The sequence below is a fragment of the Megascapheus bottae genome, chromosome 22 (genome assembly GCF_031878675.1).
Source record: "Megascapheus bottae isolate mThoBot1 chromosome 22, mThoBot2.hap1, whole genome shotgun sequence".
NCBI lineage: Eukaryota > Metazoa > Chordata > Mammalia > Rodentia > Geomyidae > Megascapheus > Megascapheus bottae.
The window spans coordinates 17,129,584-17,157,531 of record NC_143530.1 but is presented as its reverse complement, the minus strand read 5'-3'; the positions used below and the strand labels follow the sequence as shown (position 1 = coordinate 17,157,531).

The following is a 27,948-nucleotide window of genomic DNA, read 5'->3' as shown; positions in this document are numbered from 1 at the left end:
TTTGTTTATTGGGTCAGATAGCTATCACTTAAATAAACATTCTTTTTTTTAATAAATCAGATCTGTAACTTGTTACAAACAATACATGTAACAAAAAAAGAAGTACAAAGGATGTGAAAGAGATGAGACTGGAGTCTTTGGGCTCTTCAGAGTGCTTTCTTCCTGGAGCCCATAATGTTCTGGGAGCTGCATTCTCATATGGGACTCACTCCTTCAATCTGTGAGAAGGCTGTCTGGTCCCAGGTCCATCCCATGTTAGGTTTACCCTATGTTTTGTAGAGAAATATAAAAAACAACAACAAAAAACATGCGCGCAAATATCACTGGTGGATTTTTCTACCTAGAAGATATGAGATAGCTTTTCATTATTTCAAATGAATGGTCTAAACTGGCATATTTTTTCTCTTTATTTTGCTGTCCAGTGGCAGGTTATCCTACACATTCTTACACTACTACCTAACATTAAAATAACTATCTGTTGCAAATTTGTCTCTTTCTCTACTCTCAAAAGTCTATACCTAAAAGGTCAGGGCAAGGGCCGGGAGTTTGGCCTAGTGGTAGAGTGCTTGCCTAGCAATGCACGAAGACCCGGGTTCCATTCTTTGGTACCACATACATAGCAAAAAGCTGGAAGTGGTGCTGAGGCTCAAGTGGTAGAGCTCTAGCCTTGAGAAAGTCCAAGGACAGTGCTCAGGCCCTGAGCTCAAGCCCAGGACTGGCAAAAATAAATAAATAAATAAATAAATAAATAAATAAATAAATAAATAAAATAAGAAAATTTAGGGCGGGGAGTTTGGCCTAGTGGTAGAGTGCTTGCCTAGCATGCACGAAGACCCGGGTTCCATTCATTAACATGGTAACTATGAAAAACTAGCAACTTACTAAGAGTAAAATAGAAGACCTTTTAAAGCCATAAGGAGTAAGGCATCTAGGGGTTGGTAGCTCATATTGGTACCCTAGCTGAGAGCTAAGGTTCTAAGCTAGGGTGTACAGAAAAGTCCTAGACTCTTATCTCTAACTAGCAAAAAGCTAGAAGAAGAGGTGTGGTTCAAGTGGTAGAGTGCCAGTTATGAGTGCAAAGCCCATGTGAGAGGGAAGCTCTGAGTTCAAGCCCTAGTAACTGACAGGAAGGAGAAAGTGAGGGAGGTAATGTAGGAAGAAAAGAAGGGAGAGAAGAAAGGAGAGGAGGAGGGAAGGAGGAAGAGAAGAAAAGAAAGGAAGGAAGGGAGGGAGGGAGAGAGAGAAGAAGGAAGGAAAGAAGGAAGGATAAGACATACAACTTGCAATACAACTTGAGGTTGTTATATCAATTTAAGAAAGTGAAATAAAAAATTTTTAAATGGAAAAAGTCAAATTTACATCATCAAAATAAGTTTGTAATTAAGATATACTTGTCTAAGTCTTTCTAAAATTATGGCCTTCAAATATTAAAAATTGTTTACGTACACAAAAGGCAATCAAATAGAAACAATGATGAAAAACATTTAGCATAACTTTGAATATTTAATAGGTCAAATTCTGTATATTAAAACATGAATAAAGAATTTACTTTCATAGCTGAGCCTAGTTCATACCTTTAGGGTTACAGATTTCTGGGGGTTTCTAGATACCCTGCCTATTCCTAGACACCTGTTCCTGTTTTTACTCCCTTCCCACTGAATGCACCAACTTCACAAGTTTGGTAAGCAGCCTTTCATCTAAGTGAATTTTGTGATAAAATATTCAGATAATAGTCTATATTTGTGAGCCAGGTGCAGTGGCTCACACCTGTAATCCTAGCTATTCAAGAGGCTGAGATCTGGGGATTGTGGTTCAAAACAAGCCTAGGGAACTAAAACTAAAGTACATGAGATTCTTATCTCCAATTAATCACTGGAAAACTGAAGTGGCACTGTGGTTCAAGGGGTAGAGCTCTAGCCAGGAGCTGAAGATCTGAGACAGTGCCTAGGCCCAGAGTTCAAGGCCCACAACCCACAAAAAAAAAGAGTCTATATTTGTAAACTGCTGGTTATAGCCTATTCCCTTTAAAAGCAGTAGTTGTGACTAGAGGTTTGATCAGACACAGCTTGATTCTCTTGGCAAGACATTAATGGTTTTGTATTTCCTCATCAGAAGTTACAAAGTATCTTTGTGCCTCTCTTTTGTGACATTAGAAATCATTGATAGCCAACACTTGGTTCATTTAATTTGGTGAAGATTCCAAAATAGGGCTACTGCACATGTATTCATTTTTATTTTTATGTTAGGTGGAATAATATAAAAAAAGAAAACAAAATCATATTATACTATATAACAATATATAATTGCTATATTAATATATAATAAAATATTATTTCTTTTTTTTTTGCCAGTCCTGGGCTTGAGCTCAGGGCCTGAGCACTGTCCTTGGACTTTCTCAAGGTTAGAGCTCTACCACTTGAGCCTCAGCACCACTTCCGGCTTTTTTCTATATATGTGGTATCAAGGAATTGAACCCGGGTCTTCGTGCATGCTAGGCAAGCACTTTATCCACTAGACCAAACTCCTGGCCCCAAAAATATTATTTCTTACAACTGATAAAATTTAAATTGTGAAGGCATAATACCAGATTCTCTTTGAGCACACTTAAGCAGGCTCTTTGTCTTCATCATTCATTTGCAATTAATTTTAGGGTCACTTTTATGGCATCTCATGCCTTTACCCATTAGCAAATTTTTCACTTCTTATATTGTTTAACCTCTAGATAGCAACTGGCAGAGGTATTTACCCCTACCTTTTTTACTTCTCAATATATTATATTTAATTTTATTCAACTTCATTTTTTATTGTAATTAATAGAAGGGTTACAGTTATATTCGCCAGATAGAAGGCACATTACTTCACATACATTGATACCCCTTCTCATGTTTTTGTCCCCATTTCCCTTTCCTACTTCAAATAAACAAATAAATGTATATACAATATACCAGATAACAAGGTAAAATACTGTAACAATATGAGAATAACCAAGGGACAACAAAAGTGATGAGAAATAACATAGTGCATCAAGAACAACAATCACACATTATATAGCTCTTTCGACTGGTGTCATTTCCACAAAGATGCATAATTTCGTATTTAACATAGTCCCCTCTTCTCCAAACCCGAATCCCTTATTGTTTCCCATTTCAGGAATTCATTCTCAAGTTCCATCTCCCAGTTTCAAAGACTGTTCTTAATCTGAGCCCTTCTCACCTTTAGAGTCTAGTATTTCGCTTTTCTGTAGCCCACTCTTGAATTTCTGCTTTAGCAAATACAAGATAGAAAATTATGCTTGTCACATTAATGCCCGCCAGCAGGAAGAAGATTTTATGCCAAGAAAATTCTGTATCCTAAAGGATTAAAAATACAAAGAAATTATAAATTACAGATCATATTATTTGTGTTTTGTAATATTTATAGTATTAAATATACAGTAAAGTTTTCATTATGGAGGTCCTTCACATCTGTGGCTAATTCCTAGGTATAAAGGAGTTGCTTTCTTGTTTTCAGCCTTGCCCTTCTCATTGTTGACATACAGAAGAGCTATTGATTTTTGTGGATTAATTTTATATCCTGCTACTTTGTCAAAGTTTTCTTCAACCACTGTGGAAAGCAGTATGGAGGTTCTTCAAAAAGCTAACCATAGATCTCCCCTATGATCCAGCAATTCCACTTCTGGGCATTTACCTGAATGTCCATAAACAAGGCCACACTAAAGCACAATTATGTTCAGTGAAGAATTATTTACCATAGCCAAGACATGGAATCAACCTCAATGCCTCTTAGTGGATGAATGGATCAATAAAATATGGTATATACACAGAATGGAATTCCATGCTTCCATCCGAAAGAATGCCATCTCCCCATTTATAAGGAAATGGAAAGATTTGGCAAAAGTTGTATTAAGTAAGGTAAGCCAGACCCAAAGAAACATAGGCTGCCTGATTTCCCTCACTTGTAATAATTAATACATATCTAGGATAGTTCTAGCTGAGGATGACAATAACTCAATAGCTAATTAAAATGGACTAGGAAATAATGGAAACAAGAGGGTTTTTTTCTTAGTGTACTATAGGCAGTTATTTGTTTTTTTACTGTCCCCCCATTGTTTTACCCCCTGTTGTCACTGTTTTTTGATTATTATTCCAGTAACCTTTGTATTGTATATAAGTTAATCTGATTTGAGGAAGGGAAGGGGAGGCGTAGAAATGGTGAGACAAAGGACAAAGGGTGAACCAATGCAACAGGGATATAGGGTACTATGTGGGAAATGAACTTTACAGCTTGTGGGGAGGAGAGTTGTGGGGGGGGATAGCAGGAGAAAATGAGGAGAGGTGACAGTGTTCATAACTATAACCCTCTATACAACTCCTTTATAATAAAAACATAGAGAGAGTAACACAGGTCATTTAAACATGGGAAAAGAGACACAAACAGCCAATAAAGTTATCGTTTCAACTCTATATAAATGATTGCTTTTATCCTTCCACTAAATACCTAAAACTCTGCTTTCATCAGACATTAAGATACCAGTTTTGTGCAGTCCCTAGGAAATTTTTCTTCATTGTGATGCATTATTTAAAAATCTTCTGCAACTTTTCAAGGTATCTCATATAGTGAACATTGGACCATATCATGCAATCATATATGAAGAAGCAGTAGAAAGTGTGCTTTGCAAAAAACTTGCTAAATTTGACCTATTTTCATGTACTGTAATTATTATTTTGTTCAGATGATTCCTATGTTAGTGTATATTTTCTACTGCTTCATTCTAGAAACAACTCAAGCCATTATTTCATCTTTTCTTCTTCAAGATTTTCTCAACCAAGAGGATCAGCTGGCTCTTGTGAATACATGTAAGTTGTATGAAGATCTTTTCATTTCCCACAAAAAGGATTTCACTGAATCTGCAGCTCACACAGATGAATCGCATTTTACCAATTCAAGAAGACAGCAGTGCACCCCTCATTTATTTTGCTTTTCAATGTCTTTCAAATTTCTCTCATGGTTTTCATTGTAAACATATAAACCACTCATTAAATTTATTTCTATCCATATGCTTTTTGTTATGGGTTACAAGTAATGCACATATTTTAAAATGTTATTCTTCATTCAGATATTTAGAAAACAATATGCATATGTACATATCCTATATCTGATACCAGACCCAAATCTATTTACTAATTATAGTTACAAAAAGTTTTCAATGTCTCTCCCTTTTCCATTTGTGTTTTCATATATTTACTATTTGTACCTTATTTCCCTCTCTGGGATGTGACATTGTATATTATGTGACCATTAATAACTGCATCTTTCTTTTATTTACATTCTCAAAGGAAAAATGCTCCCGTGGCTCTGATGTGGAATGTCTGCTGCAGGACTTTTACCACTACTCATGTCCTGTTAAGAGACAGCCATTTCCAGTGCTAAATGTAGTCTCATTTCTGGGATCTGGTTCCAGCTTATGCTAATCTAGGTTCTGAACTCTTAATGAATGTCCCCTGTCCCTCTGAGGTTGTGAAAAAATACTGTGGGACTTCACTTTTCAGCTGCCTATTCCAGAAACAAAAAGATATTTGTTAGGGGGAAATGACCCACATGGCAGTGATGTTGATGACTTCTTTTGTTTAAACCCTCTGCCTAGGTGATTCTCACTACACTGTTATATCTTCCTACACTAATATCTTGCCTAGACCTACAAAACATTTTTGCATCTAGATAATAAATCTAAATTTCTGTCTTTTGTGGGTAGGCAAATTAAACCACACCACTCTTTAATAATAATAGGTGAACTCTTCAGTATATTTTTTTAAACTCAGTGTATAATTTACTGAGTGATGTGAAAGTGTGATAATATCTTCTCATGGGTGTTGGGTTTTCTCTTTGGGGGTAAGTACACCTGAAGCACTTCAAATCAAGTTTTGATATTTTCTGTCCACCCAAATGATTCAAAGCAGACCATTTAATTATTGGTCTAGTTATGTGTTTATGTTTGCCTTCTTTTTTTAATGAAAAGAAATTTTTGTACCAGTACTGAGCCTTTGACTCAGGGCCTCAAGTTCTTGCATAAGATTTCTTGCCATACTTTATCTACAGTTACTTCCATCCAACAACTAATGATTAAAGCATTACTAAAAATTGACATACAATGAGAAAAAAATTTATATACATTTGAAAGAGTTCTTGGTTTGACAAAATTTATTTTCAGGGGCCAGGAGTTTGACCTAGTAGTAGAGTGCTTGCCCAGCATCCACGAAGACTGGGGTTTGATTCCTCGGTACCATATAGATAGAAAAAAGCCAGAAATGGTACTGTGGCTCAAATGGTAGAGCTCTAGCCTTGAGAAAGCCCAAGGACATTGCCAAGGCCCTCAGTTCAAGGCTCAGGACTGGTTCAAAATATATTTTCAAAGGACACAAACTCATAACTCACCTCTTGTGGTATCTCCTTTGCAATTGTACATATACACACATTTAACTTTCTTTATGTGTATTTTTCTGGAAAAATAACTATGTATATTTGCATGCCCCTTACCTGGCTAAGGAACAATCCAGTCACTGTAGAAGAAATTAGGGCACCTATCATTCCAATTACGGTTGTAATTGCTTTAAGAAATCCATAATATCTGGGCCAAAACAAAGAGTATATCAACATTATCTGTTATGCTGTTTTTCTTCTACATTATTTTTGCCATCCAATTTTTATAAACTTGAAACACTTTTTGAATTTCTCACATATTGAGGTCTTAGCCATTGTGTGTTCTGTGCAAACTGATGTCCAGTTAGATCTATATTTCAGAGTCCTTTGTCACTGTTTATGGCTGCAGAACTAAATTTAGGCTGTTTTTAGATATGAGAGAAAATGATGATACTTTCTTCCATCTCTTTTTTGAACTATTGCTTGTTCTAGACTTCTTCTATCTTCCCAGAGCTTAAGAAATGATACCAATTAAATCACGCTTGAAGGACACATGCTGAGAACAACAAAAGTTTGCCCACTCTAAGTCATTGACCACATTTTCCTAGATTGTTCGTTATAGGGGAATATAAGCTATTTTGTTTAATTATTTTACTTTAAAGTCACTTTGTTCATGAACTATTACATTGCCAAGGAATGCAAGTTTAAGGAAAGGCATAGCAATGAAAAATGCATCATTATTTAAGAAGCATTGACAGTAAATGACCTGAGTATCCAGTTCTAGAACTGATGTTTATCTGACCTTTTTGTAAAAGACAATTTACTAATCAATGAAAGAATTTACTAAACTTTTGTTGTTTTGTGTAAATTCTTCATTTGGATTATCTTTCTGTTGATTAGAAGAAGCTCTTTCCATGCTTTATATGCTTTTTTTAAAATCAAGTCACTCAGTGACTTTTCTTTCTTTCTTACTTTCTTTCTTTCTTTCTTTCCTTCTTTCCTTCCTTCCTTCCTTCTTGCTTGCTTGCTTCCTTCCTTCCTTCCTTCCTTCCTTCCTTCCTTCCTTCCTTCCTTCCTTCCTTCCTTCCTTCCTTCCTTCCTTTTCTTGTTCATCATGGGGCTTAAAACTCTGGGCCTGGGTGCTGCCCTGAGCTGTTCAGCTCAGGGCCAGTGCTCTACCACTTTACGCCACAGCTCCACTTCCAGTGTTCTGGTGGTTAATTGGAGATAAAAGTCTCATGGAGGAAGTGGCGCTGTGGTTCAAGTGGTAGAGTGCTAGCCTTGAGCTGAGGAGCTCAGGAACAGTGTCCAGGATCAGTGTTCAAGCCTCATCACTGATCCTCAGATCTCAGCCTCCTGAGTAGCTAGGATTGCTGGTGTGAGCCACCACGCCCAGATACTTCTCATTTTCTTAATAGAATATTTCAATAGACAGTTGGTGATTTTAACCACATAACACATATAATATATACTTAACATAGTACAATATATATTCAAGATAATATTGCATAATTAATGTTATGTACATTCAGGTACCTATTTAGAAATAGTGCACTGAGTACACTTGTATAAACCTATAGGACTAGCACTTGGGATGTTGCAGCAGGAGAATTTTTTAAGATCATCATAGTCTACATAGACTTTGTCTCCAAAGTAAAAAAAAATTAAATTAAAAAACAATGAGGATGTTATCTGAATGGTAGAGTTCTTGTTTACCAACAACTCAACCCTCTATTTAATTTCCAGTACCTCAAAAATAAAAGAAAGAAATTATGGATTACTTCAAGCCATAGAATGGGTATATGTTTACATTATTTTCACACTTTTATTTTATAAACACTTGAACTGAAAATCATTTCTCTCTTTATGATATGGGATAGGAATCAAGATTTCTTAATTTTTTCCTTTATGGATAGTTTCCTGACTCAGCATCATATATTCAAATGGCCATCATTTCATCATTTCATTAAGGTTCTTTAGCATCAAAATTATTACACAATTTTTTGTTTTCCTACATTTGCTTTCCTGCAAAGAATGTCTATATTCTTTGCTTTATTTACATGCATTAAACAATGTTTTTGCATTTCTATAATAGATGTTACTGGTATGCCAGCATGTATAACTTTTTATATATTACTAGATTAAATATTTTTCACAATATTTTCATTGGTACTTTAAAAATCAGTTTGTATGGAAGAGCTTAGTTTATTATCTTGTAGCATCATTGTAAAGTTGTGCTATCAAGGGGCGAGCACTATCGTGAACTGCTCGTCTCAGGAAGATAGACAAAGTACTTCCTGAGTAGCTAGGATTACCAGCATGATTACTAGCAAAATATCCCATTGTTTCTAGAATGGTACCTTGAAACAAAGTCTGCCTTTTCTGACTTATTTTCCTTATAAATTTTCTATTGTATGTATCTCTGTTTTTATTCCAGTCTCATTTAATCTTTTCATATTTCATGTTTTTCTGATATATCTGGCTTTAAAAGATTGTTATTGTTCCTTTGTAACTACTTTTTTTGCTGATCCTGTGGCTTGATCTCTGGGCCTGCGTATCCTCCCTTCGCCATTGTGCTCACACTAGCTCTCTGCCACTTGAATTGCAACTCCACTTCTGGCCTTTTGTGGTTTTTGGAGAGAAGGGTCTCATAGATTCTCTTGTCTGTGCTGGTTTTGAACTGCAGTCCTTAGATTTTAGCCTCCCAAGTAGCTAGGATGACAGGTATGACCCACTGGTATAACTTCATTTATTTCTATTTCATCATTATTTTAATTGCTTCTCTTCCACATGTTCACTCTCAGTTAATGCCTGAGATCGTTATGTGTGTGTGCACGTGTGTGTGTGTGTGTGTGTGTATGTGTGTGTGTGTACTAGACTCACTGATGCCTAATATAAATGAATAGTCTTACATATTGCCATTAATACAATGTCATAAGTGTTCACTTAAGGTTACTTATATACTCTATCAACACTTGCATCATTGTTATAGTGTGCTTTATATGTACTTTATACTTTGTAAGTATTACTGTTTTATTTTGTGAACTTAGTAATTTATTTTTCCCCTAATATTTTCTTCTCCATTTCTTTTCATTTATGCATTTGTGTCACTGTGATTCTTTTACTTCTGCCTAAAGAATTTCCATGTGGTGGCTCTTTAGTTGAGGTCTGTAGATGAAATCTCTTAGTTTGACTTTAAATTATCTTGCTTTATTCTAATTCTAGAAGGGAATTCTTTTGCTGGATTTAGACTTGTAGGTAATAGTGATTTTCTTTTGCTTTTAGGGAGACTAGTTGAATAGTTTCTGGCTTTCATTGTTCTGTTGTAAAGGCAGCTGTCATTCTTATCATTTTCCTTTTGAAAATAGTGTATATTTTCTATGTCTATGTGTTTTTAGATCTTTATTCTCTCCACAATACTGGCCTCTAGTAATTTTATTCTGATGAAGGTATTATTTTCTTTGTATTTCTTCTATTCTTAAAATTATTTATGAAATTTTAATAGCTGTGCTTTCTTTACAGATTTAGAGACATTTAAAGTGCTGCCACTCTGGGGAGAGTTTTATACATGAATAGTATTTTTATTTTGTGGTCAAAAATACAAGCAATCGGGCCGGGAGTTTGGCCTAGTGGTAGAGTGCTTGCCTAGCATGCACGAAGACCTGGGTTGGATTCCTTGGTACCACATACATAGAAAAGAAAAAGCTGGAAGTGGTGCTGAGACTCAAGTGGTACAGCTCTATCCTTGAGAAAGTCCAAGGACAGTGCTCAGGCCCTGAGCTCAAGTCCAGGACTGGAAAAAAAATACAAGCAATCCTCAGTATCAAAAATTCTGGGTGCTACAGTTTCTCTGAAAAATAATTACACATACACAATATAGATCACTTGTTCAATTCTTAGAGCAGAAATTGGAGCTTTATAAGCCCTATACCTAATACCTATCAAGTCCCTAATAAGCTGCTATTAGAGATAGGGAAAACATATGACAGTTTTCTGGACAACAGTCATTCTTATTCTTGAGTGGCAGTGGTTCATGAAAAAAAACATTTTGTAAGAGCGGAAATCCATTGTAGTAGTGTTACAATTTCACTGAGTTTTATACTTAGGTATGGAATGATTGAATAAAATAGGAACAAAACCCAAATATCTGAACAATGGTCAGTCTAAAGTTCTAGGGATGGGAAAATTCAAGGATATTCAATCCATTGACCAGTCAAAAATAATTAAAATATTTATAGCAGCCTCTCTTTGACAAGAAGATGAGAGAGACTTTCTGATCCATTATATTATATCCTAAGAATCCATTGTTTAATTCCTCTATTGATATTCTCCAAAAAGATGGCAAAAATTACAAATAGAAGCATCATATGATCAAATGTTAGATACACACTCACTGTTAGATACTCAAAGGAAATGAAATCAGTATGACAAAGAGATACCTGCTCATATCTGTTCATTGCAGGATTATTCATACTGTACAAGATAGAAAACATTCCAACTATCATTGATAAATGGGTATGTAAATGTGATGCATACACAGAAGGACATAGTATTCAGCCTTTAAAAAAAAGAAATCCTGTCATTTGAAGCAGGATATTACTGCGAATGAAATAATCCAGGCACAGAAATACATATGCCACATAATCTTACATACATGTAGAGTGCAAAATGGTTGACCTCACCAAAGCAGAGAAGCAGAGAGTAGAATGTTGATTACTACAATCTAGGCATAGATGAGAGATATTGTTTATGAAGATGCTCCTTGAATGACACAAAATTTAGGTTAGGGGGCCAGGAGTTTGGCCTAGTGGAGTGCTTGCTTAGCATGCACGAAGACCCAGACTCGATTCCTCGGTACCATGTACATAGAAAAAAGCTGGAAGTGGTGCTGAGGCTCAAGTGGTAGAGCTCTAGCATTGAGAAAGTCCAAGGACAGTGTTCAGACCCTGAGCTCAAGCCTAGAACTGGCAAAAAAAAAAATTAGGTTAGATAAATGGAGTAAGTTTAAGAGATCTATTGTACAACACTGGTAAATAGCAAGGTATAGTATTCTTTTTTTGTTTTTGTGCCAGTCCTGGGGCTTGAACCCCAGGGCCTGAGCATTATCCTTGGGCTTTCTTAAGGCTAGAGCTCTACCACTTTAGCCACAGCACCACTTCTGGCTTTTTCTATGTATGTGGTACCAAGGAATTGAACTCCAGTCTTCATGCGTGCTAGACAAGCACTCTTACCACTAGGCCAAACTCCCAGCCCCAAGATATGATATTCTTTTTTTTTTTTTTTGCCAGTCCTGGGCTTGAGCTCAGGGCCTGAGCACTGTCCTTGGACTTTCTCAAGGCTTAGCACTCTACCACTTGAGCCTCAGCACCACTTCCGGCTTTTGTCTATGTATGTGGTACCAAGGAATGGAATCCCGGTCTTCGTGCATGCTAGGCAAGCACTTTAACCACTAGGCCAAACTCCCGGCCCCAAGATATGATATTCTTAAAAACTGTAAAAATAGTAGATCTCGAGTGTTCTCACCAAGAAATGATAAGTATTTGCAAGTAATTAGCTCCACTTAATTCTTCCACAAGGCATCCACATTTCAAAACGTTTTATACTATACATACATATGGACAGAATTTATTTATTAATGAAAATGAAATTTCAGGGAAACTTACCTTGGAGCAATATCCAAAGCATTTATCACTGTACCAGCTATGCAGAAGCTGGATGTGGCATTAGCCAGTGTCAGGAAAGTGACAGTGCTGTAAAAGTTGAAACTCAGGTAAAGCAGGCATAGACTGAAGATCACAGGAGAAAATATTCCTGAGAAGTAAGTTAGACAACACAGTGAGACTCATCCTAAATATGAGAATGAAACATCTTCTAAATGTTTGAATAACTTAGTTCCTTACCTAGTGTGGTAAAGAGTTTCCGTATGGTAACTAGCTTGAAAATATTCCTGGACAGGAAGTAGTCTGACATATGACCTGCTAGAATACCACAGATGCCGGCCAACAAATAAGGAAAGCCAGACAGCAGCCCATTCTGAGGAGAAAATGTTATTCTGAGAATGCGGATGATGGGTAAAGCAATACCATACATACAGTGTTTTCACTGAGGTCAGTATCTAAAATATGTACTTTCTAAAATTATTGACATTCTACACCAGAATTCCTGCTGGGGTCACATGGCCAGTTGTACAGAGAAAAATAGTTTTGAGGTCAGTGACACTTGTCACAATCTATCTAATATTTTACTTCTGTACCCATGGGACCTGGAAACACTGGGGAATTAGAAAAACTACATTAGGAACAAGAAGTGCTAGCCCTGGAGAAAATTGTGGAGATAATAATGGTGACAGTTGCTTACTCTAAATCGGCCATTGTGAATCCTTATAGCAACAACATGTTTTCACAGAAGATAAAATGGAGTCAGTGGAAATTTATAGAACTAGCCACTAGTCTGCTATGCTAGCTCCTTGCCTGTAGTACTGGTTCATTACAGAGAGTGTCAAAGTGGCAAGCCCAAGAAAACTTTCCCTGGTTATTTTAGGATTAAACAACAGGAAGTTTAAAGCATCAGTGACTCTCCATGTCAGAGAAGCACTCAGGGTGCCAGTTCTTTCAGAGTGAGACTTAAGTCAGGGATTTACAGGCCAAGATTCAGTACATTACCTAAAAAGAATTGGTAATAGCTGAGCATGGTGGCAAGGCCTAGCCAAGTGACTTTCCTAGAAGGACTCCAGTGCTTGAAGGGAAGGTTGGTATTGACTCTTAAGTACAGATAAGGATAGAAGGATAGGCATGCACTGAAGGAAGTGGGGATACATGAGAGGAAGCATGAATGTGCATTATCGGTGGAGTGGCAGATATTATGTCCATAACAACATCCTCTGTTGTAGACAACCTTCATATAAAACTCAAAACCATGAGTCTCTAGGGAGAGAGCACTAGGTAAACAAGGGAGGGAACAGGCAAGAACTAGACTTTGATCATTAGACACAGAAAGAAGTAGAGTTCTTCACAAAGTTGAAAATGAAGATAAATGATATACTTACCTCTTTTATATCAACATGAAGCTTTGTGTTGATAAATGTTGGAGTGTATGATATGAAGAGGTTATTTGTCCACATAAAGGCAAAAGTATTCAAGGATATGGCCCAGAGTGGAAGAGACTTAAGCATAGCCTTGATTGGCAGAGATTGTCTACCTGAGCTGGCCTGGAAAATAAATAATTGATCATGGTCAAAAGAAAATAAGATAGGACTTGCTTTGTTTGGAGTGGGATCTAGGAGATGTCAAAACAGAGCACTGTGTTCTACCTGCTGGGCGAGGGAAGATATGATGTATTCTTTTTCACTGATGCTTATACATGGGTGATTCTTGGGGTCATCATAAACCAGAACGAACCAGAAAAGACAGAGAACACAGCCATAACCACCTATCAAAGAAGGACAAGTTAGAATTGGAACTTTCTCTCTATAATACCATAGAGGGTCTCTTTCTCAAAAGGGCATTTTTGTGTGTGCATCTGTCTGAGAACCTAGATGCCCTTTCCTCATTTAAACACAGTAAGTAAGGCTCAAAAGTTTTCATTCCTTTTTTAGTCCTCTCCTTGCAGAATGCATTTTGTAGAAACGGTAGTTAACCCTCTCTCCTCTGTTGACTGCTAGTTTTTGTATCTCTCCACTAACTTTGACCTCATTTGGGTCCTTAACTTTTCAGATCCTGCATATGTTCCATCGTAAGAAAATGGCAGACCTTGGGCCAGCTTAGCGCTTGATAAATCCTTCATATATGAGAGCTTACCCTTACCAAATTCCTGAGCTATAACCCAAGCTTCAGAGATTATTCAAATCCTATAAATATGTGCCAAATTATTTGTTGTTTTTGAACTTTTTATACTAACAATCTGAGAAGAGAGCATCTTCTGTTAGAATAGGTTGTAGTATTTACTTAGCCTAGAGGAAATAAATTTGTTTATTTTACAAATACTGGTTAAATGTTTATTATGTACATTAATACACTATTCTAGGTCCTGAGCAAATAGCAGTGAATAAATGAATCCCAAATCTCTGGTTTTGTAGAATTCACTTTTTTGAGATGATGAGGAGATGATTTTATATAGCCCTCAAATTTCATATGATGTTGTCATTGTATCTTGTTCAGAATGAGATTGAAAGATCAGATTGCCTGCTTGAGGACACAGTAATAAGTGGTATTTGAGCCATAAGTATTATATTATCCCAGGATATAGGGAGGGAATAGAACCTAAAGGAAGAGGCTAAGGTTGAGTTGTCAGGTGAATCAATACTTAAAATGGCAAGGAAAAAAGTTCGATCATTAAAAGAAACAGAAGGAATGTTTACAAAGACAAAGTTCAAAGAGACTAATGACCAAGGAAGAGTCAGAAGAAAAATTTTAAAAACTGTACTACAATGTGCTGTAAGTAAAAAAATGCTGTTGTCAGGGGCATTAATTGACTGGATATGACCCACAAGAATCAGTGAGTTTTAAAAGTGTCAATAAAAATTTCTAAAACTGAGTGGTATTGTGGCTCAAGTGATAGAGCACTAGCCTTGAATTAAAGAAACTTCTAAAACTGAATGACAAAGAATTCCACCAAAAAAAACCCCAAAACCATGGAAAAGGACCCAGAATATCCCAGAACTATGGAGCAATTCCAAACGCATAACATATTTGAAACAAAAATACCAGAAGTAGAAGAGAAAATGGAACAAAATAAATGCTTCTAGTAACTACTGAGGATTTATTTTAATGTATCGGGTGCTGTAGCTCACAAGTGTAATCTAGCTACACAGAAGGCTGAGTGAGATCTGAGGATTGCAGTTCAAAGTCAGCCTGAACACTACAGTCTGTGAAACTCTTATCTCCAATTAACCACTATAAAACCAGAAGTGGTGCTGTGGCTCAAGGGGTAGGGCAGTAGGCTTGAGCTGAAGAACTCAGGGACAATGCTCAGGCCCAGAGTTCAAGCCGAATGAACCAAAAAAAAAAAAAAAAAAAAGAGAAAAGAAAAGAATGAACACCAAACTACACAAAATGGAAACTAAGAGATATAATACCCAAAAGTTTGTACCAAGATGTATCACAGTCAACTCCAGCAATTCATTCAACTCCAAAAATTCCTTCTTTAAGGACATAACCTTGAGATTTAAAACAGTATCTACTAAGATTTATTGAACATCATTGGCAAGAACATTCAAGTAATTTTTTTGCCAGTCCTGGCAACTTTCAGCTTTTTCTATGTATGTGGTATCGAGGAATCAAATCCCCATCTTCATGCATGCTAGACAAGCACTTTATCACTAGCTCCCATCCCTCAAACAAAATTTTTAAAACTATATCAAATTCAATTTTGCTTACTCCACTAAGTCAGGTAGATCATTTGACATCAGATGCTCCAGTAAAAGAATATGGAGTAGATGCATAAGTCACTGCTACCTAAACCCTTTTCTCTCTTCCCACAAATAAAGAAAAGGTTGGGGCTGGGAATTTGGCCTAGTGATAGAGTGCTTGCCTAGCATGCACCAAGACCAGGGTTCGATTCCTAGGTACCACATACAGAGAAAAAGAGGGAGGTGGTGCTATGACTCAAGTGGTAGAGCTCTAGCCTTGAAAAAGTCCAAGGACAGTGTTTAGGTCCTGAGTTCAAGTCCCAGGACTGGCAAAAATATAAGGAAAAAGCATATGAGGCACTGCACAGTAAAACTGTTGTCATGGTATAACACACAGTGCCTTCCTTTGAGTTTCGGACCCATCTATGGTAACTTCAGTTGACTTACTGCTATACATGATGTTGGAGTGGCAATACAATCTGAACACTGAACAAGCCATTCAACATTTGGTCAACACCTTTGGGGATGTACTACAAATGTTTTCTTGCATGGGGCTGAAACCTTATATTGTTGCCATTTCTACACACCTGATTGGATTTTTTTGCTAGTCCTGGGGCTTAAGTTCAGGGCCTGAGCACTGTTCTTGGACTTTCTCAAGGCTAGAACTCTATCACTTGTGCCACAGCACCACTTCCGGCTTTTTATGTTTATATTACTGAGGACTTGAACCTGGATCTTCGTGCATGCTAGGCAAGCACTCTACCACTAGGCCAAACTCCAAGCCCCCTTGATTTGATTTTTAAAATCTAATTTTTTTTTTAGCAGCACTTGGATTTGAATTTAGGACCTTGTACTTGCTAGGCAGGCAGTTTACCACGTGAAGCACGCTTTTTGAGAGAAAATCTTGCTTTACACTCAGGACCAACTTAGACAACAACTCTCTGAATTATCCTTTCCTGTGGACCTAGAAAGATAGGCTCAGATCACTATACCCAGCCATTGTGTTTTCCCTGTTGCTAGGATGGCAGGTGCACCTCACCCATTGGTTGAGATGGAGTCTCACTTTTTCTGCCCTGGGACTGATCTCAAACAATAATCTCTCAATATCTACCTTTCAACTAGTGAAGACTACAGGCTTGAGTTACAATGCCTGGCTTCAACATATAGTTTTAAACTTCAGAGCAGGCTGGAATTTCTCTTATAAGACAGGACTTCTTTTCTCCAAGCCAGATAGTCCCAACTCTTCAACCCATTTCATGATACAATGTTTGTGTTCCTTTGCTAAACTGGCTATTCCTCAATACTGATGACCGATATTGATATTAAGAGTAATGGAACATTGAAGAAACATGTTTTTACATGATGGCTCTGTCTTTTGCTCCCTATGCACTTGAAGTTTTCTGTGTATTCCCCTCATCTACTTTCCTTCTCCCTTCACAAATCTGAGAATGAAATTAGAAAGATAAAAGTAATTTTAGCATTCACTTTGGCAGCATCAATTCTTAACATTTTTGTTGTATTCCCATTTGTGTAGTTATTTTTTACTGAAGAAATTAATATGTTTGATTATAGGATAGGTGCTACAGATCATTGTGGGGTATTAAGTATAAGCAGTATATAACCTTTCAGAAATCTGAGAAGTTAATTATGCCTTGTTTGTAATAAAATTGTTTGATACTGATGACCTGTTTGAATGTTTTTACTTTCCTTTTATGAATCCTATCATTTTTACTATTGACTTTATAGACATTGTTCTATACATCTATGGGTTGTTTTATTTTTTTCCCCTTAAATTCTGACAGATTTTATGGAAAGATACTCACCAAAAATATAGAAAACCATGGGCCAGCCCAGAAGATCACAGATGAATCCAGACACAAGCAAGACAATGAATGGTGCCAACATGTTCCCTAGTCAAAAAGCACCCAAAAAACCCATTAAATTAATATAGGCATTTGAAAGTTGAAGGAATGCATCTTTGCTGTGTAACTAAGAAGTTCCTCCAAAATAAAACATTTATTTTTCTCTCTTCTTTAGTATTTCATTCCTCTTTGCATTGTAAAACATGCCCCTATCTTTAAAGAACAAATCCCGGAATAGATACATCCAAAGCTCTTGATAGTTAAAAACATACATTTCTCATGACATGCACAAAGAACATGACACTATGATAGAAAATGGAACTTCAACCATTCTAAACCCTAACTCCCTACCTGATAAACAAATGGAGGTAAGTCGGCCTCGTTCCAAGGGAGGAGCCCACTTAATCCATATTCCATGCTGGGCTGCTGTTACTGTCCCCTGTAAGGGGAAAGATGAAGACATTTTACTTCTAAGAGTTACTGTGAATCTAAACCTTCATTCCATTTTCACCTGATCTTCATACCTGGGCCATCCCCTGGGCTACTCGACACAGAATAATCAAAGTCTTGCCAGCTTGAGCTGCTGATGGAATGAGCAGGGAGAGCAGAGAGCTGATGAACAATGCAGAGCCCACCATTTTCTTTATAGAGTATATGCTAGAGAGGTATCCAATGGGAATCTGGATGATGAGTGCACCATAAAAGATGGAACTAAAGATGATGCCCTGGATAACAGGACTCCAGTTATACACAGGATTCTGAAAGAAAATGAGAGACATATCTAACCATACTGTTAAATTGAGGTGATAGTATGTGATATTTAGAAATTCAATAGTATGGTCTTCCTGATCAACCCATGTAAAGTCTCTATTCTCTCTCTACTAATTATTTTGTCATAGAATCACTTTTATTGTCTTATAATGCATGTAGATGATTGATTTAGTGCTAGAGATAGCTATGTACATATTTACATATGCACATATATTTATATGTATGTATATACATTCTAAGAGAATAAAGCTTATATATACATATACCTACAAGTATACATATATATATATACATATATTATAAGCATTACATAGCACTATGTATTCTGCAGTCTCTTTCTCTTGCCTTTTAGCTTCCTCTAACTTACTCCATTAACTTGAGCTCAGTTACAAAATAACCTTTCCCCAAATATGCACTGCTCCCAGTGAGGAAAAATGCCTGAGAGAAGATCAAACTATGAATCATTTTCAGTCTGAGCCATGGATGGAACAATAAAAGACTACTATGTACGCTTGGCTATCATGTACGTTATTTTCCCCAGAAGTGGATTCCCTTTGCTATTTCTAGTTTGGGAGGCCTCTATAGTTTCATTTCATTATTGAAGTTGATAAAAGAAATTCTGAATTGGGCCTTACTGTTGGTACTAAGGAGGAAGTAGATTGTACGTATTTATGGACACACAGTTGAACTTGAAGAAACCTTAATGACTGTGAAGACAAGACAAGGTTTCTATGGACGTGTCTAAATTTTCTCTGTTAGTTGCATGATTGCGAAGAACATATTGGAAAGTAAAGGTTTCTGACTAAAGGGTAAATGTGCTGGAAGGTGTTTTTGATTCATAGTAAATAAGGAAATAGGAAAGAATCCATTTGTTTGACCTTTTGTTACACTGACCTTGTCCTTTGTGTTTCTCTATTTTTCTTCCCTTCTCAAGTCTCTGTCATCTTACAGCTGTTTTCTACTGAAGGCAATGTCACTGGTACATGGAGAAGGACTTTCATGGAAAGATTTGGTAGAAGTGCCAGTAGGGGGATTGTGAAATGGGTGGGGTTCATCTATACAGCAGCTAGGGGATCAGGGAGCCTGCAGATATTTTTTTAATTATGGAAGAAGGGGTATCCAGAAGATAAATAAGACTGTCCTGCTGTGTTTTAATTACTGGCAGATCCAGGGGGATTATTATGCACTTTTCTCTACATCAAGTGTGCCAGAAGACATTTACCCAACTCCCCACTGGTATAGCAACAGATCACTCAAAGCCTGTCTTGTTTCTCTTGTAGGAATTTCTTTTTCTTGTAAAAGAGCATCTCTTTCCATATCACAGCATGGAGAAAGAGCTCACCTAGTTGGATTAAAACCACCAAGGTCAGACTGAAAATCACCTATATCAGAAGTACAAACTTCAGTGTGTATTTCTCTATCCAGTACATCACTAGTTATCATTGAACAAAATACAAATGCAAATATACAAATTATCCTATAGAAACCTTAGCGATAAACACATCTACATTTGTATGGGAGCGTATAGGTTAATAGGAAATATACAATTATCTCAATGGGTAAGATAGATTAGTTACAAAAGATAAAATTGCAATAGCCAAGACCTGTTGCTCAGTAATAAGCAAATGTCTATTTTAAATACTTTCTGTCAGACTGGGAAACTTAAAAAGAATAATGACACATGTTGGTTTTGATTGCAGAGTGCAGTCTGATTACTGAATATTCCTCGTAGATTTTCTTCCTCTTTGAGTCCTTCCCCCCTCTATTTTCAGTGTCTCTGGTGGGAATGTGTCTTATGGTATCCTCTTCTCTTTTGCCACTCAAAAAAGATAGATTTTGTTTTCCATTCTTTTTGCCTTTCCACATGGGAAATCTCTATTGACCTATTTAATGGTCATTGATTCTTTTCTTAGTTTGGGTAGTTTATTAATAACATCATCAAAGCCATTTTTATTTCTGTGATAGTCTGCTTGATTTTTAGCTTTCTTTCCCATTTTTAATACTGTCTCATTTCCCTACTTACATTATTTATCTCACCTCTCAAGAGGTCAACTTTTTCCCATTGGGGACCTTAATTATTACTTATAGTTACTTTAAGTTCTTTGTGTAGAAAAGAAAAAAGTATCTACTAAAGATATAATTTTGGAACGAATGAAGTAATGATTTGCTACTTGTTGTTTCTATTTATTGAGAGCCTTCCCAAATTTCTATAATAAAAAAGACTAAAAAATACTTTTCTTAACTATACATATATATAGATTCATCTTGGAAAATGTGTAAATGTTAGATGTAAAAAATAGAAATAATAAAACATTGATAAAGAAAGAAAGAATCCCTAATGCCTGGGCTTTATTATTCCTCATAGAAAAGAAAATTAGATGACAAGCCCTTCAGAAACATCAGGGAAGTATTGAAGTATGGCACATGTTTGTTTATGTCATTACTGTCAAGCAAGACCTGGATTTGAGTTTCTTTTTCTAGGTATCTTTGCCCTATCTATAATAATTTATTCTCTACACAAATTAGCTAACCAAATAGGATTTTAAACTTAGGACTTCAGGCTATATCCATGATATACCTTTACGTAATCCAGCTCTGTTTTTGCAGATGTGTTTGTCAAATCCAGAGGCTCTGTCCTGTTTACCATGGCTACCATTGTAAGTGCCAGACATGTGCGCTGGGCCGAGGTTACAAAGTTGCAGAGGTGCAGAAGCATAGCCAGACCATAGCGAAAGGAACAAAACCCTGGAACTGGAGACGGAAACAGAAAACTTCACTTATTAAGATAGTTGAGGTAGAAATGCTCTTTCACTTTAGAAAAGACTACCTAGAAATTTGAAGCCCTTCATTTGGAATTAAAATTGTATTATACTAATACCCCTTGAGAAATTACCATCTAATAGGAAGGTGTGTGAAAAACCTCACATCTCATTAAATTATAAGTCCAATTAGAATGTCTCTGGACATTAATCTCTTATTTATTTTTAAAGGCTTGAGCTGGGCCCCAGTGGCTCATGACTGTAATCCCAGCTACTTAAGAGGCTGAGATCTATGAATCATGGTTTGAAGCCAGCTCGGGCAGGAAAGTCTGTGAAATTCTTCTCTCCATTTAGCCACAAAAAACCTGGGAAGTGGAGCTGTGGCTCAAGTGGCAGGGCAATAGCCCTGAGCACAAAAACTCAGGGACAGCAGCCAGGCTTTCAGTACAAGCCCAGGATTGGCATGTGCGCACACACAACACACACACACACATACACATACTTCTTAACAAAAAACTGTGTTTTCTTTTCTTCTCTTCAGCAACAAACATGTCTTTTCTTAAAGTGAACAAAATTCTTGCTCTGTTCTCCAAATTTATAAGGATACCCTGGTTGAGAAACTCATATTTTCCTCATGGAAATAAAAATTGATTTAGGAAAATGCAATTCCTTTTTGAGATAGATATCAAGCTAGAGTAATGAATAGTGTTAGTGTAAAGCCAAGCAAATAAACCAATAGAAGGAAGTCAGGAGTCAGAGATACTCACTTAGGGTTAAATGCTTTTGAATAAATATACAGATATAATTCAGTGGAGGAAAGCAAAGTCTGTTTCAATGAACAGTACTTTCTCAAGACAAATATGAATGTATGATTACAAAAAAAGACCTGCACATAAAGTTTATAGCTGCTTTATTCAAAATAGCTGAATGTTTGGAAAGACTGAACATATGGTGTAACATAAGGCATGTTTATCAGAATTAAAATGGAAAGAACCACTGATATACTCAACAATCTGGATGAATTTCAACAAAAGCATTCTCAGCTGAAGACGCTAGACTCCAGAGATTGCCTGCGATAGCTATCTATTGAAAAGCAGAGAAAATAAATGTACCTGGCCTCCACCAACTCCAAAGCCAGCAGAGGGAATCTGTTAGATATCCTGTCACTTGTTGAATCTTTCTAACTGCTCACTCCCTGACCTCTAGACCCAGTCTTAAAAGAATCATGTGATTCAATTGTCTCACTTTTTTCCCTGTTTAAGATCAGCTGAGGCTGGTTGTAGCGGCTCCTGCCTGTGAGGCCAGATATACAGAAGGCAGACAGAGATCGGGAGACTCATAATTTCAGCCTAGTGAACTTGGGTAGAAAGTGAAATTCCTATCTCAAGTGAAAAAGAAAAAAAATGTTAGATGTTAGTCATCATACCTATGTAGAAAGTATAAATAGGAGGATCAAGGTTCAGATCCACCTGGGCATAAATATGAGACCGTCTCTCAAAAGTATAAAGGCCTAGGAGAGTGTGTGTGTGTGTGTGTGTGTGTGTGTGTGTGTGTGTGTGTGTCAGAGTGTCTGCCTAGCAACTGTGAGGCCATGAGTAACTGTGGTCAGGCACCTTTTCTCCTTATGGTTACTTTGTGTAGAGAGTCCTCCTCCTCTAGCTGTTCATAAACTAGTTTGGCTAGATTTGCCCAATAACATTTCTATTGCAAACAAGTATATTGGATAAAATAGTTAAAAATATACCATTTAAATTGTGAATTAATTCATTTAAAGTATGAGTATATGTCAGGAAAGAAATACTGGAACAAGCCCTTAGTGACCACAATATTCTTAAAGCACAGGTGAGCACTGAAGATCGATTTTGTCATGAGGATATTTGATCTTAGGGTTTGGGAGCTCCCATAGGAATAGGACAATAGGTGTAAAACACTAGAACCCTAAAAATAAGGAAGTACAATATGAAGGCCTTTTCCAGAATGATTAGGTGCCAAAAAAATTCCCGGGTCAATGATAACCACTCTGAGCAGGAGCTGAAAAAGAAAGGAAAATAAAAATCTGTGCTTGAGTGATCCCTGAAGCTGAGCAGAAGAGGGAAAAATTTCCCCTGAGAAATTTAATTGTCAACTTGCTCTTTCTTTAATGCTGAGCCTAAATTCAGCCTTTAGGATATCTGAAGGAAAAAAAAACCTCAAACCACACAGAAGTATGTGCATATATTAGCAAAAAAAAAAAGGCTTAGTAATCAATCAATTGTTATCCAAAGATGCAGTGACTCAAGAGCATTCACACTGTCTCTCTTTCTTCCACCGATCTGGAAGAAAGATCCGGAAGAAAAATCTCAGGGACATAGCCTCATATTCTCCACCAAGTGGTAAACTGATACACGTACAGCAATGTAAATAGCAACTCATTTAAAATGTGAATAATCATAACATGGAATCTTTTTAGTTAGAGATTTTCCTTTTTTTTTTCAAAATCTCATTTCTTGAGCATTTCTAAGAATCTTTATGGGTTTTTACCCCAGAAAAATTATTTCACATGGCATATCTGAGCTATGTGTATATACTGTATGTATAATTGGTATTATAATATTCAAGGAGAAATTTACACGGTAAATAGAGTGCTACCTTTCCTGGGAGAGAGCTGGTTATCCATTTGCTGCTGTGGCTTCTCTTCTTGCTGATGAATTTTTGTCCCCATCCACTGTGGGCACAAATATACTTCTATCAGTATAATGTAGAGTAGCAACTGACAAAATGCCGCCCAGTACTCCTCTGACATAAAACCTGCATCAAAGTGCAGTTTGCTGTATTATGACAATGTCCTTTTGACGCCACTATGTGCTGCCTCTGGTATTTGACTTTTATGATGTTTTTTTTTGGTTGATGGAAAGTATACAGAAAGCCTAGCTGGGTGCTAGTGGTTCATGCCTGTAATCCTAGTTACTCAGGAGGATGAGATCTGACAACTATGGTTTGAAGCCAGCTCGAGAAGAAAAAAGAAATCAATAACACTTTTTAATCTCCTATTAACCAGCAGGAAGCTGCAAGTGGAGGTGTGGCTCAAATGGTAGAGGATGAATGGAAAAATATGAATGGAAAAAGTTAATGGACAGTGCCCCCAACCTTGAGTTCAAGCCCCAGTACCAGCAAAAGGAAAAAAAAAGACCATATAGAAAATCTAAAAACCATAGAAAAGAAGGAACTCTGTCTAAAATATTATAAAGTTATTACAAAATATATTAATAGTTATTGTATTATTAAATATGCAATGTATATTTATAATATATTATAAACCATATTATAGAATATTATAAAAATTGAGGGACCTCATTACCAAGTAAGAGCTTCCCAACAAAAAATTCTAAAGAAGGCTTTCAAGCAGGAAGAGACCCCTCCTGGTGAGAATGTTGGATGTACCAAACCGAAGAGAACAGATCAGCAAAGAACAAATACATGTAAAATAAGACTTCCATACATGAATGCAGCCCTCTGCTTTTTTGTACTCCCTTGCAGAGGAGCTGGTCCTTGTCCACATCCCTATGTGGCCCTGTGCATAGCGTCAGCTTCTGTGGTTAAAGAAACTTCCACGGCTAAATCTGTGCCAGGTGGGAAGCTCAGTCTGAATTAGGAGGAAGCAGCCTTATATAAGCAATCCCTTATCATTAGAATTCAATGTCAACATAGATTGGTCAGTCTAGACTTTGAGGTTTGACTATATTCGGTTTTGTGACACCAGATCCTAACACTCGATTGCAAAGTATTTTTTGAATGACTTGTCAAACACCATTCTTCCCCATTCTTCCACTGGAACCGCTCTGGACTTGTTTATTCTGACACCCACCTCCACACTGCAAACTCATACTTTCCATAGATACATATGAACCATATGTACATACACACCTCTCACATAAACACAGCTTACACAAACAGTCCAGGCCCCCCTCTTGTTTGGCACATATCTACTTAACACACACACACACACACACACACATCCCCAAAATGCAAATGAAATAAGGTATACAGATTATGTATGTATGTACAAATTGTACACCACAGACCAGACACACAACACCTTTCTGTCACATGCACATAGCTTACCACACACATCAAAAACTCACTTATACCCACACTTGTCCACTGACAGACCACACCACTTACACATAATAGAAACACCACACAATACATTTTTTTGCCAGTCTTAGGGCTTGAACTCAGGGCCTGAGCACTGTCCTTGGGCTTTCTCAAAGCTAGCACTACCAGTTGAGTTACAGCACCACATCTGGCTTTTTCTGAGTATGTGGCACTGAGGAATCAAATCCAGGGCTTTGTGCATGCTAGGCAGGCACTCTACCACTAGGCCACGCTCCTGGCTCACATTCTTCTTTTCTTATGTCCTTGTGTACAACTATTTACTTGTAAAAAAAAAAAAAAGTCAAATGTTATTTTTATTAACCCATATCAAGCCTCAGAAGATAGACATCATTTTCCCCAAAACTGTTCCCATATTATTAAGTATCTTCAGTAAGACCTGTCAGGAAAGAACTACTTCTCCCTCCCCTCCCCCTTCCATGTCCTCAGATTTCATTGTCAATTTCACTCTGCATTTCATCAGACTGCCACTGACCTGATTCAGAATGAAGCAGCTATTTCTTCTTCTCCTGGGAAGACTTTTTACTCAGCTTTACATAATTCTGAAACACAATTCTAACTTCACCCTTTAAAGTCTTTTAAAGTCCTTTGACCTCATCATGCCAAAACTAATAGTTTAATTTTTAACTTTACATTCTCCCTTGTCTTGAGTCTTCTGAGGAGATATAGGAGTCTTAAAATAATCCACGGAACTAGAAACCCCTTGGGAATCTGTTAGCAATTTTATAGCTTACTAAACAAAAACCCTTAATTACTAACTTTACCTAGGAGATAGCATTTTTCCTTCCAAAAGATTTCTTTATTGACCATAGTATCTAATGCTAGTCTAATAAAAGAGGCATGGCCTTATAAATGCCCTATAAATGTCTTTTATTTTCTTCCTTCTTCTTTCCCTCCCTCACTACTTCTCTTCTCTTTCATTCCTTCCTTCTTCCCCTTCTTATATCCTTATTTCCTTTCCTTTCTCTTTCTCTTCTCCATTATTTTCTTCCTCTCATCTCCCATCCTTTATCATCTTTTCAAAATTCATATCCACTCGGCATTCAACATACTCAGAAAGATGTGCATTGTTTCCTTTATTAGTATATATTAATTATTCAAACTCTTGCATTATGATCTTTCCATACATGCAAACTTCAATCAAGTTAACCTGAAACTGTGAGGATGACTTACTGAGTGTCTAACAACATATAAGTCCTGAGTCAGAAATTGTTGCCAGTAAGTTATTTATTAGATTCCTAACCATTATTATCTTTTTATTATGCATGTAACTTAATTTATTTTTTGAGACAAGTACTTGCTCAGAAAGATATACTTCTTCCCCCTTCTCCTTTTTGTTAACATATTTAATTGTACAAGCCCAATCTGTCCTTGAACTCTACCTCTGTCTTACCTCAACCTCTTGAATGCTGGTACTGCAGGCATGCATTAGTATGCTCTAGTTATTATATATTTTTTGTTTCCTTTTGTTTTTCTCATGCTGGCTAGGGCTTAAACTCAGGGTCTGGGTACCATTCCTCAGCTCTATTGCTTAGGGCTACCACTCTACCACTTGCATCACAGCCCTACTTCTACTTCTAATTGTTAATGGAGATAAGAATTTCACAGATTTTTCTGTCTGGACCAGCTTCAAACTACAATCCTCAGATCTCAGGCTGCTGAATAACTAAGATTATAGGTATGAGCCACCAGCACCAAGCTTTTATTTTGCTTTTTAAATGTTCCTTAGATGTTTGACATTGAGCAATACTCCATAAATTGAACCAATTTTTAAAACTTTTCTCCCCAAGAAATATTTTAAAAAATTTTAACCTTTTTGCCCAACCTTTTTGTTTGTTATTTAGCTAGATTTTTGATTAGTCATAAATGTTGTATTTTTCCTTCCTTGTGAATTCCAGGAAGTTTGTACTACTTGTCCTGTTGGATACCACAGCCAGCAACTTCAAGCACTTTCTAGAGAGGGGGCCCTTTTAATGATTGAAAGATCCAACTCAGCAGTTGCTCAATGTTCATGTTTTGAATAAACATGAACTCCTACCATCAGTGTCCGAAGTTCGGGTACTGATTACATAAAGCCAGAACCATTCTTCTGTTCCCTGGCTCCAAAACTGTTGGCTACTTTAATGAGCCCCTGAAGTTGCTTCGTTGAGACTATCTGATCTACTTATTAAATTTTCATTGAATGGTTTACTATGAAAAGTTTCTAAACATACAAAGAAAAAACAGGCTAATATAACTATATATCGATGGACCAGCTTCAACAATGATCAATATTGGGTCATTGGAGCTTTCATATCCAATGATTGTTAATTATCATAGTTTAAAGCAAATCTTAGATAAGACAATCCAATGAAAAGTTTGGCATGAATACCAAATTTATTAGGAATTTTAAAAGCCTAACTAACATGTCATCAACATATCAATGTCATTGAATCCCCTATTTTCTCAATTGCTTCAAAGTTGTCTTCTTTATACTTGATTGATTTAAAAGAAGACCCGAATAGTATTCACACATCATTCAATTATTAGCATTTGTATATTCCTTTTATTCCATAATGATCTTCTACCCAAATTTATATTTGCTGGTATTTAAAAGCAGTAAAATTGGATAATTTTCAGAGTATTTCTCATAATTGGTTGA

At 36.7% G+C, this 27,948-nt stretch overlaps 1 protein-coding gene across 2 annotated transcripts; it reads right to left on the bottom strand.

Annotated features, from left to right (window-relative positions):
* On the bottom strand, positions 1–25,847 carry LOC150048310 (sodium-dependent phosphate transport protein 1-like). 2 transcript variants are annotated; one of them, XM_090356270.1, is made up of 13 exons: positions 25,783–25,847; positions 23,784–23,859; positions 20,975–21,147; positions 18,150–18,383; positions 17,977–18,064; positions 17,587–17,673; positions 13,727–13,845; positions 13,463–13,624; positions 12,318–12,450; positions 12,081–12,228; positions 6,535–6,625; positions 3,214–3,350; positions 1–266 (listed from the first exon to the last, which is right to left on the bottom strand). In XM_090356270.1, exons 2-12 carry the CDS (start codon positions 23,854–23,856, stop codon positions 3,216–3,218), a joined length of 1,443 nt encoding a protein of 480 aa, XP_090212396.1. In that variant the 5' UTR covers positions 23,857–23,859; positions 25,783–25,847; the 3' UTR covers positions 1–266; positions 3,214–3,215. The 2 variants fall into 2 exon arrangements, with proteins under 2 accessions (XP_090212396.1, XP_090212397.1); XM_090356271.1 differs by lacking the exon at positions 23,784–23,859 and having other exon boundaries at positions 25,783–25,840.
* Positions 25,848–27,948: the final 2,101 nt, after the last annotated feature.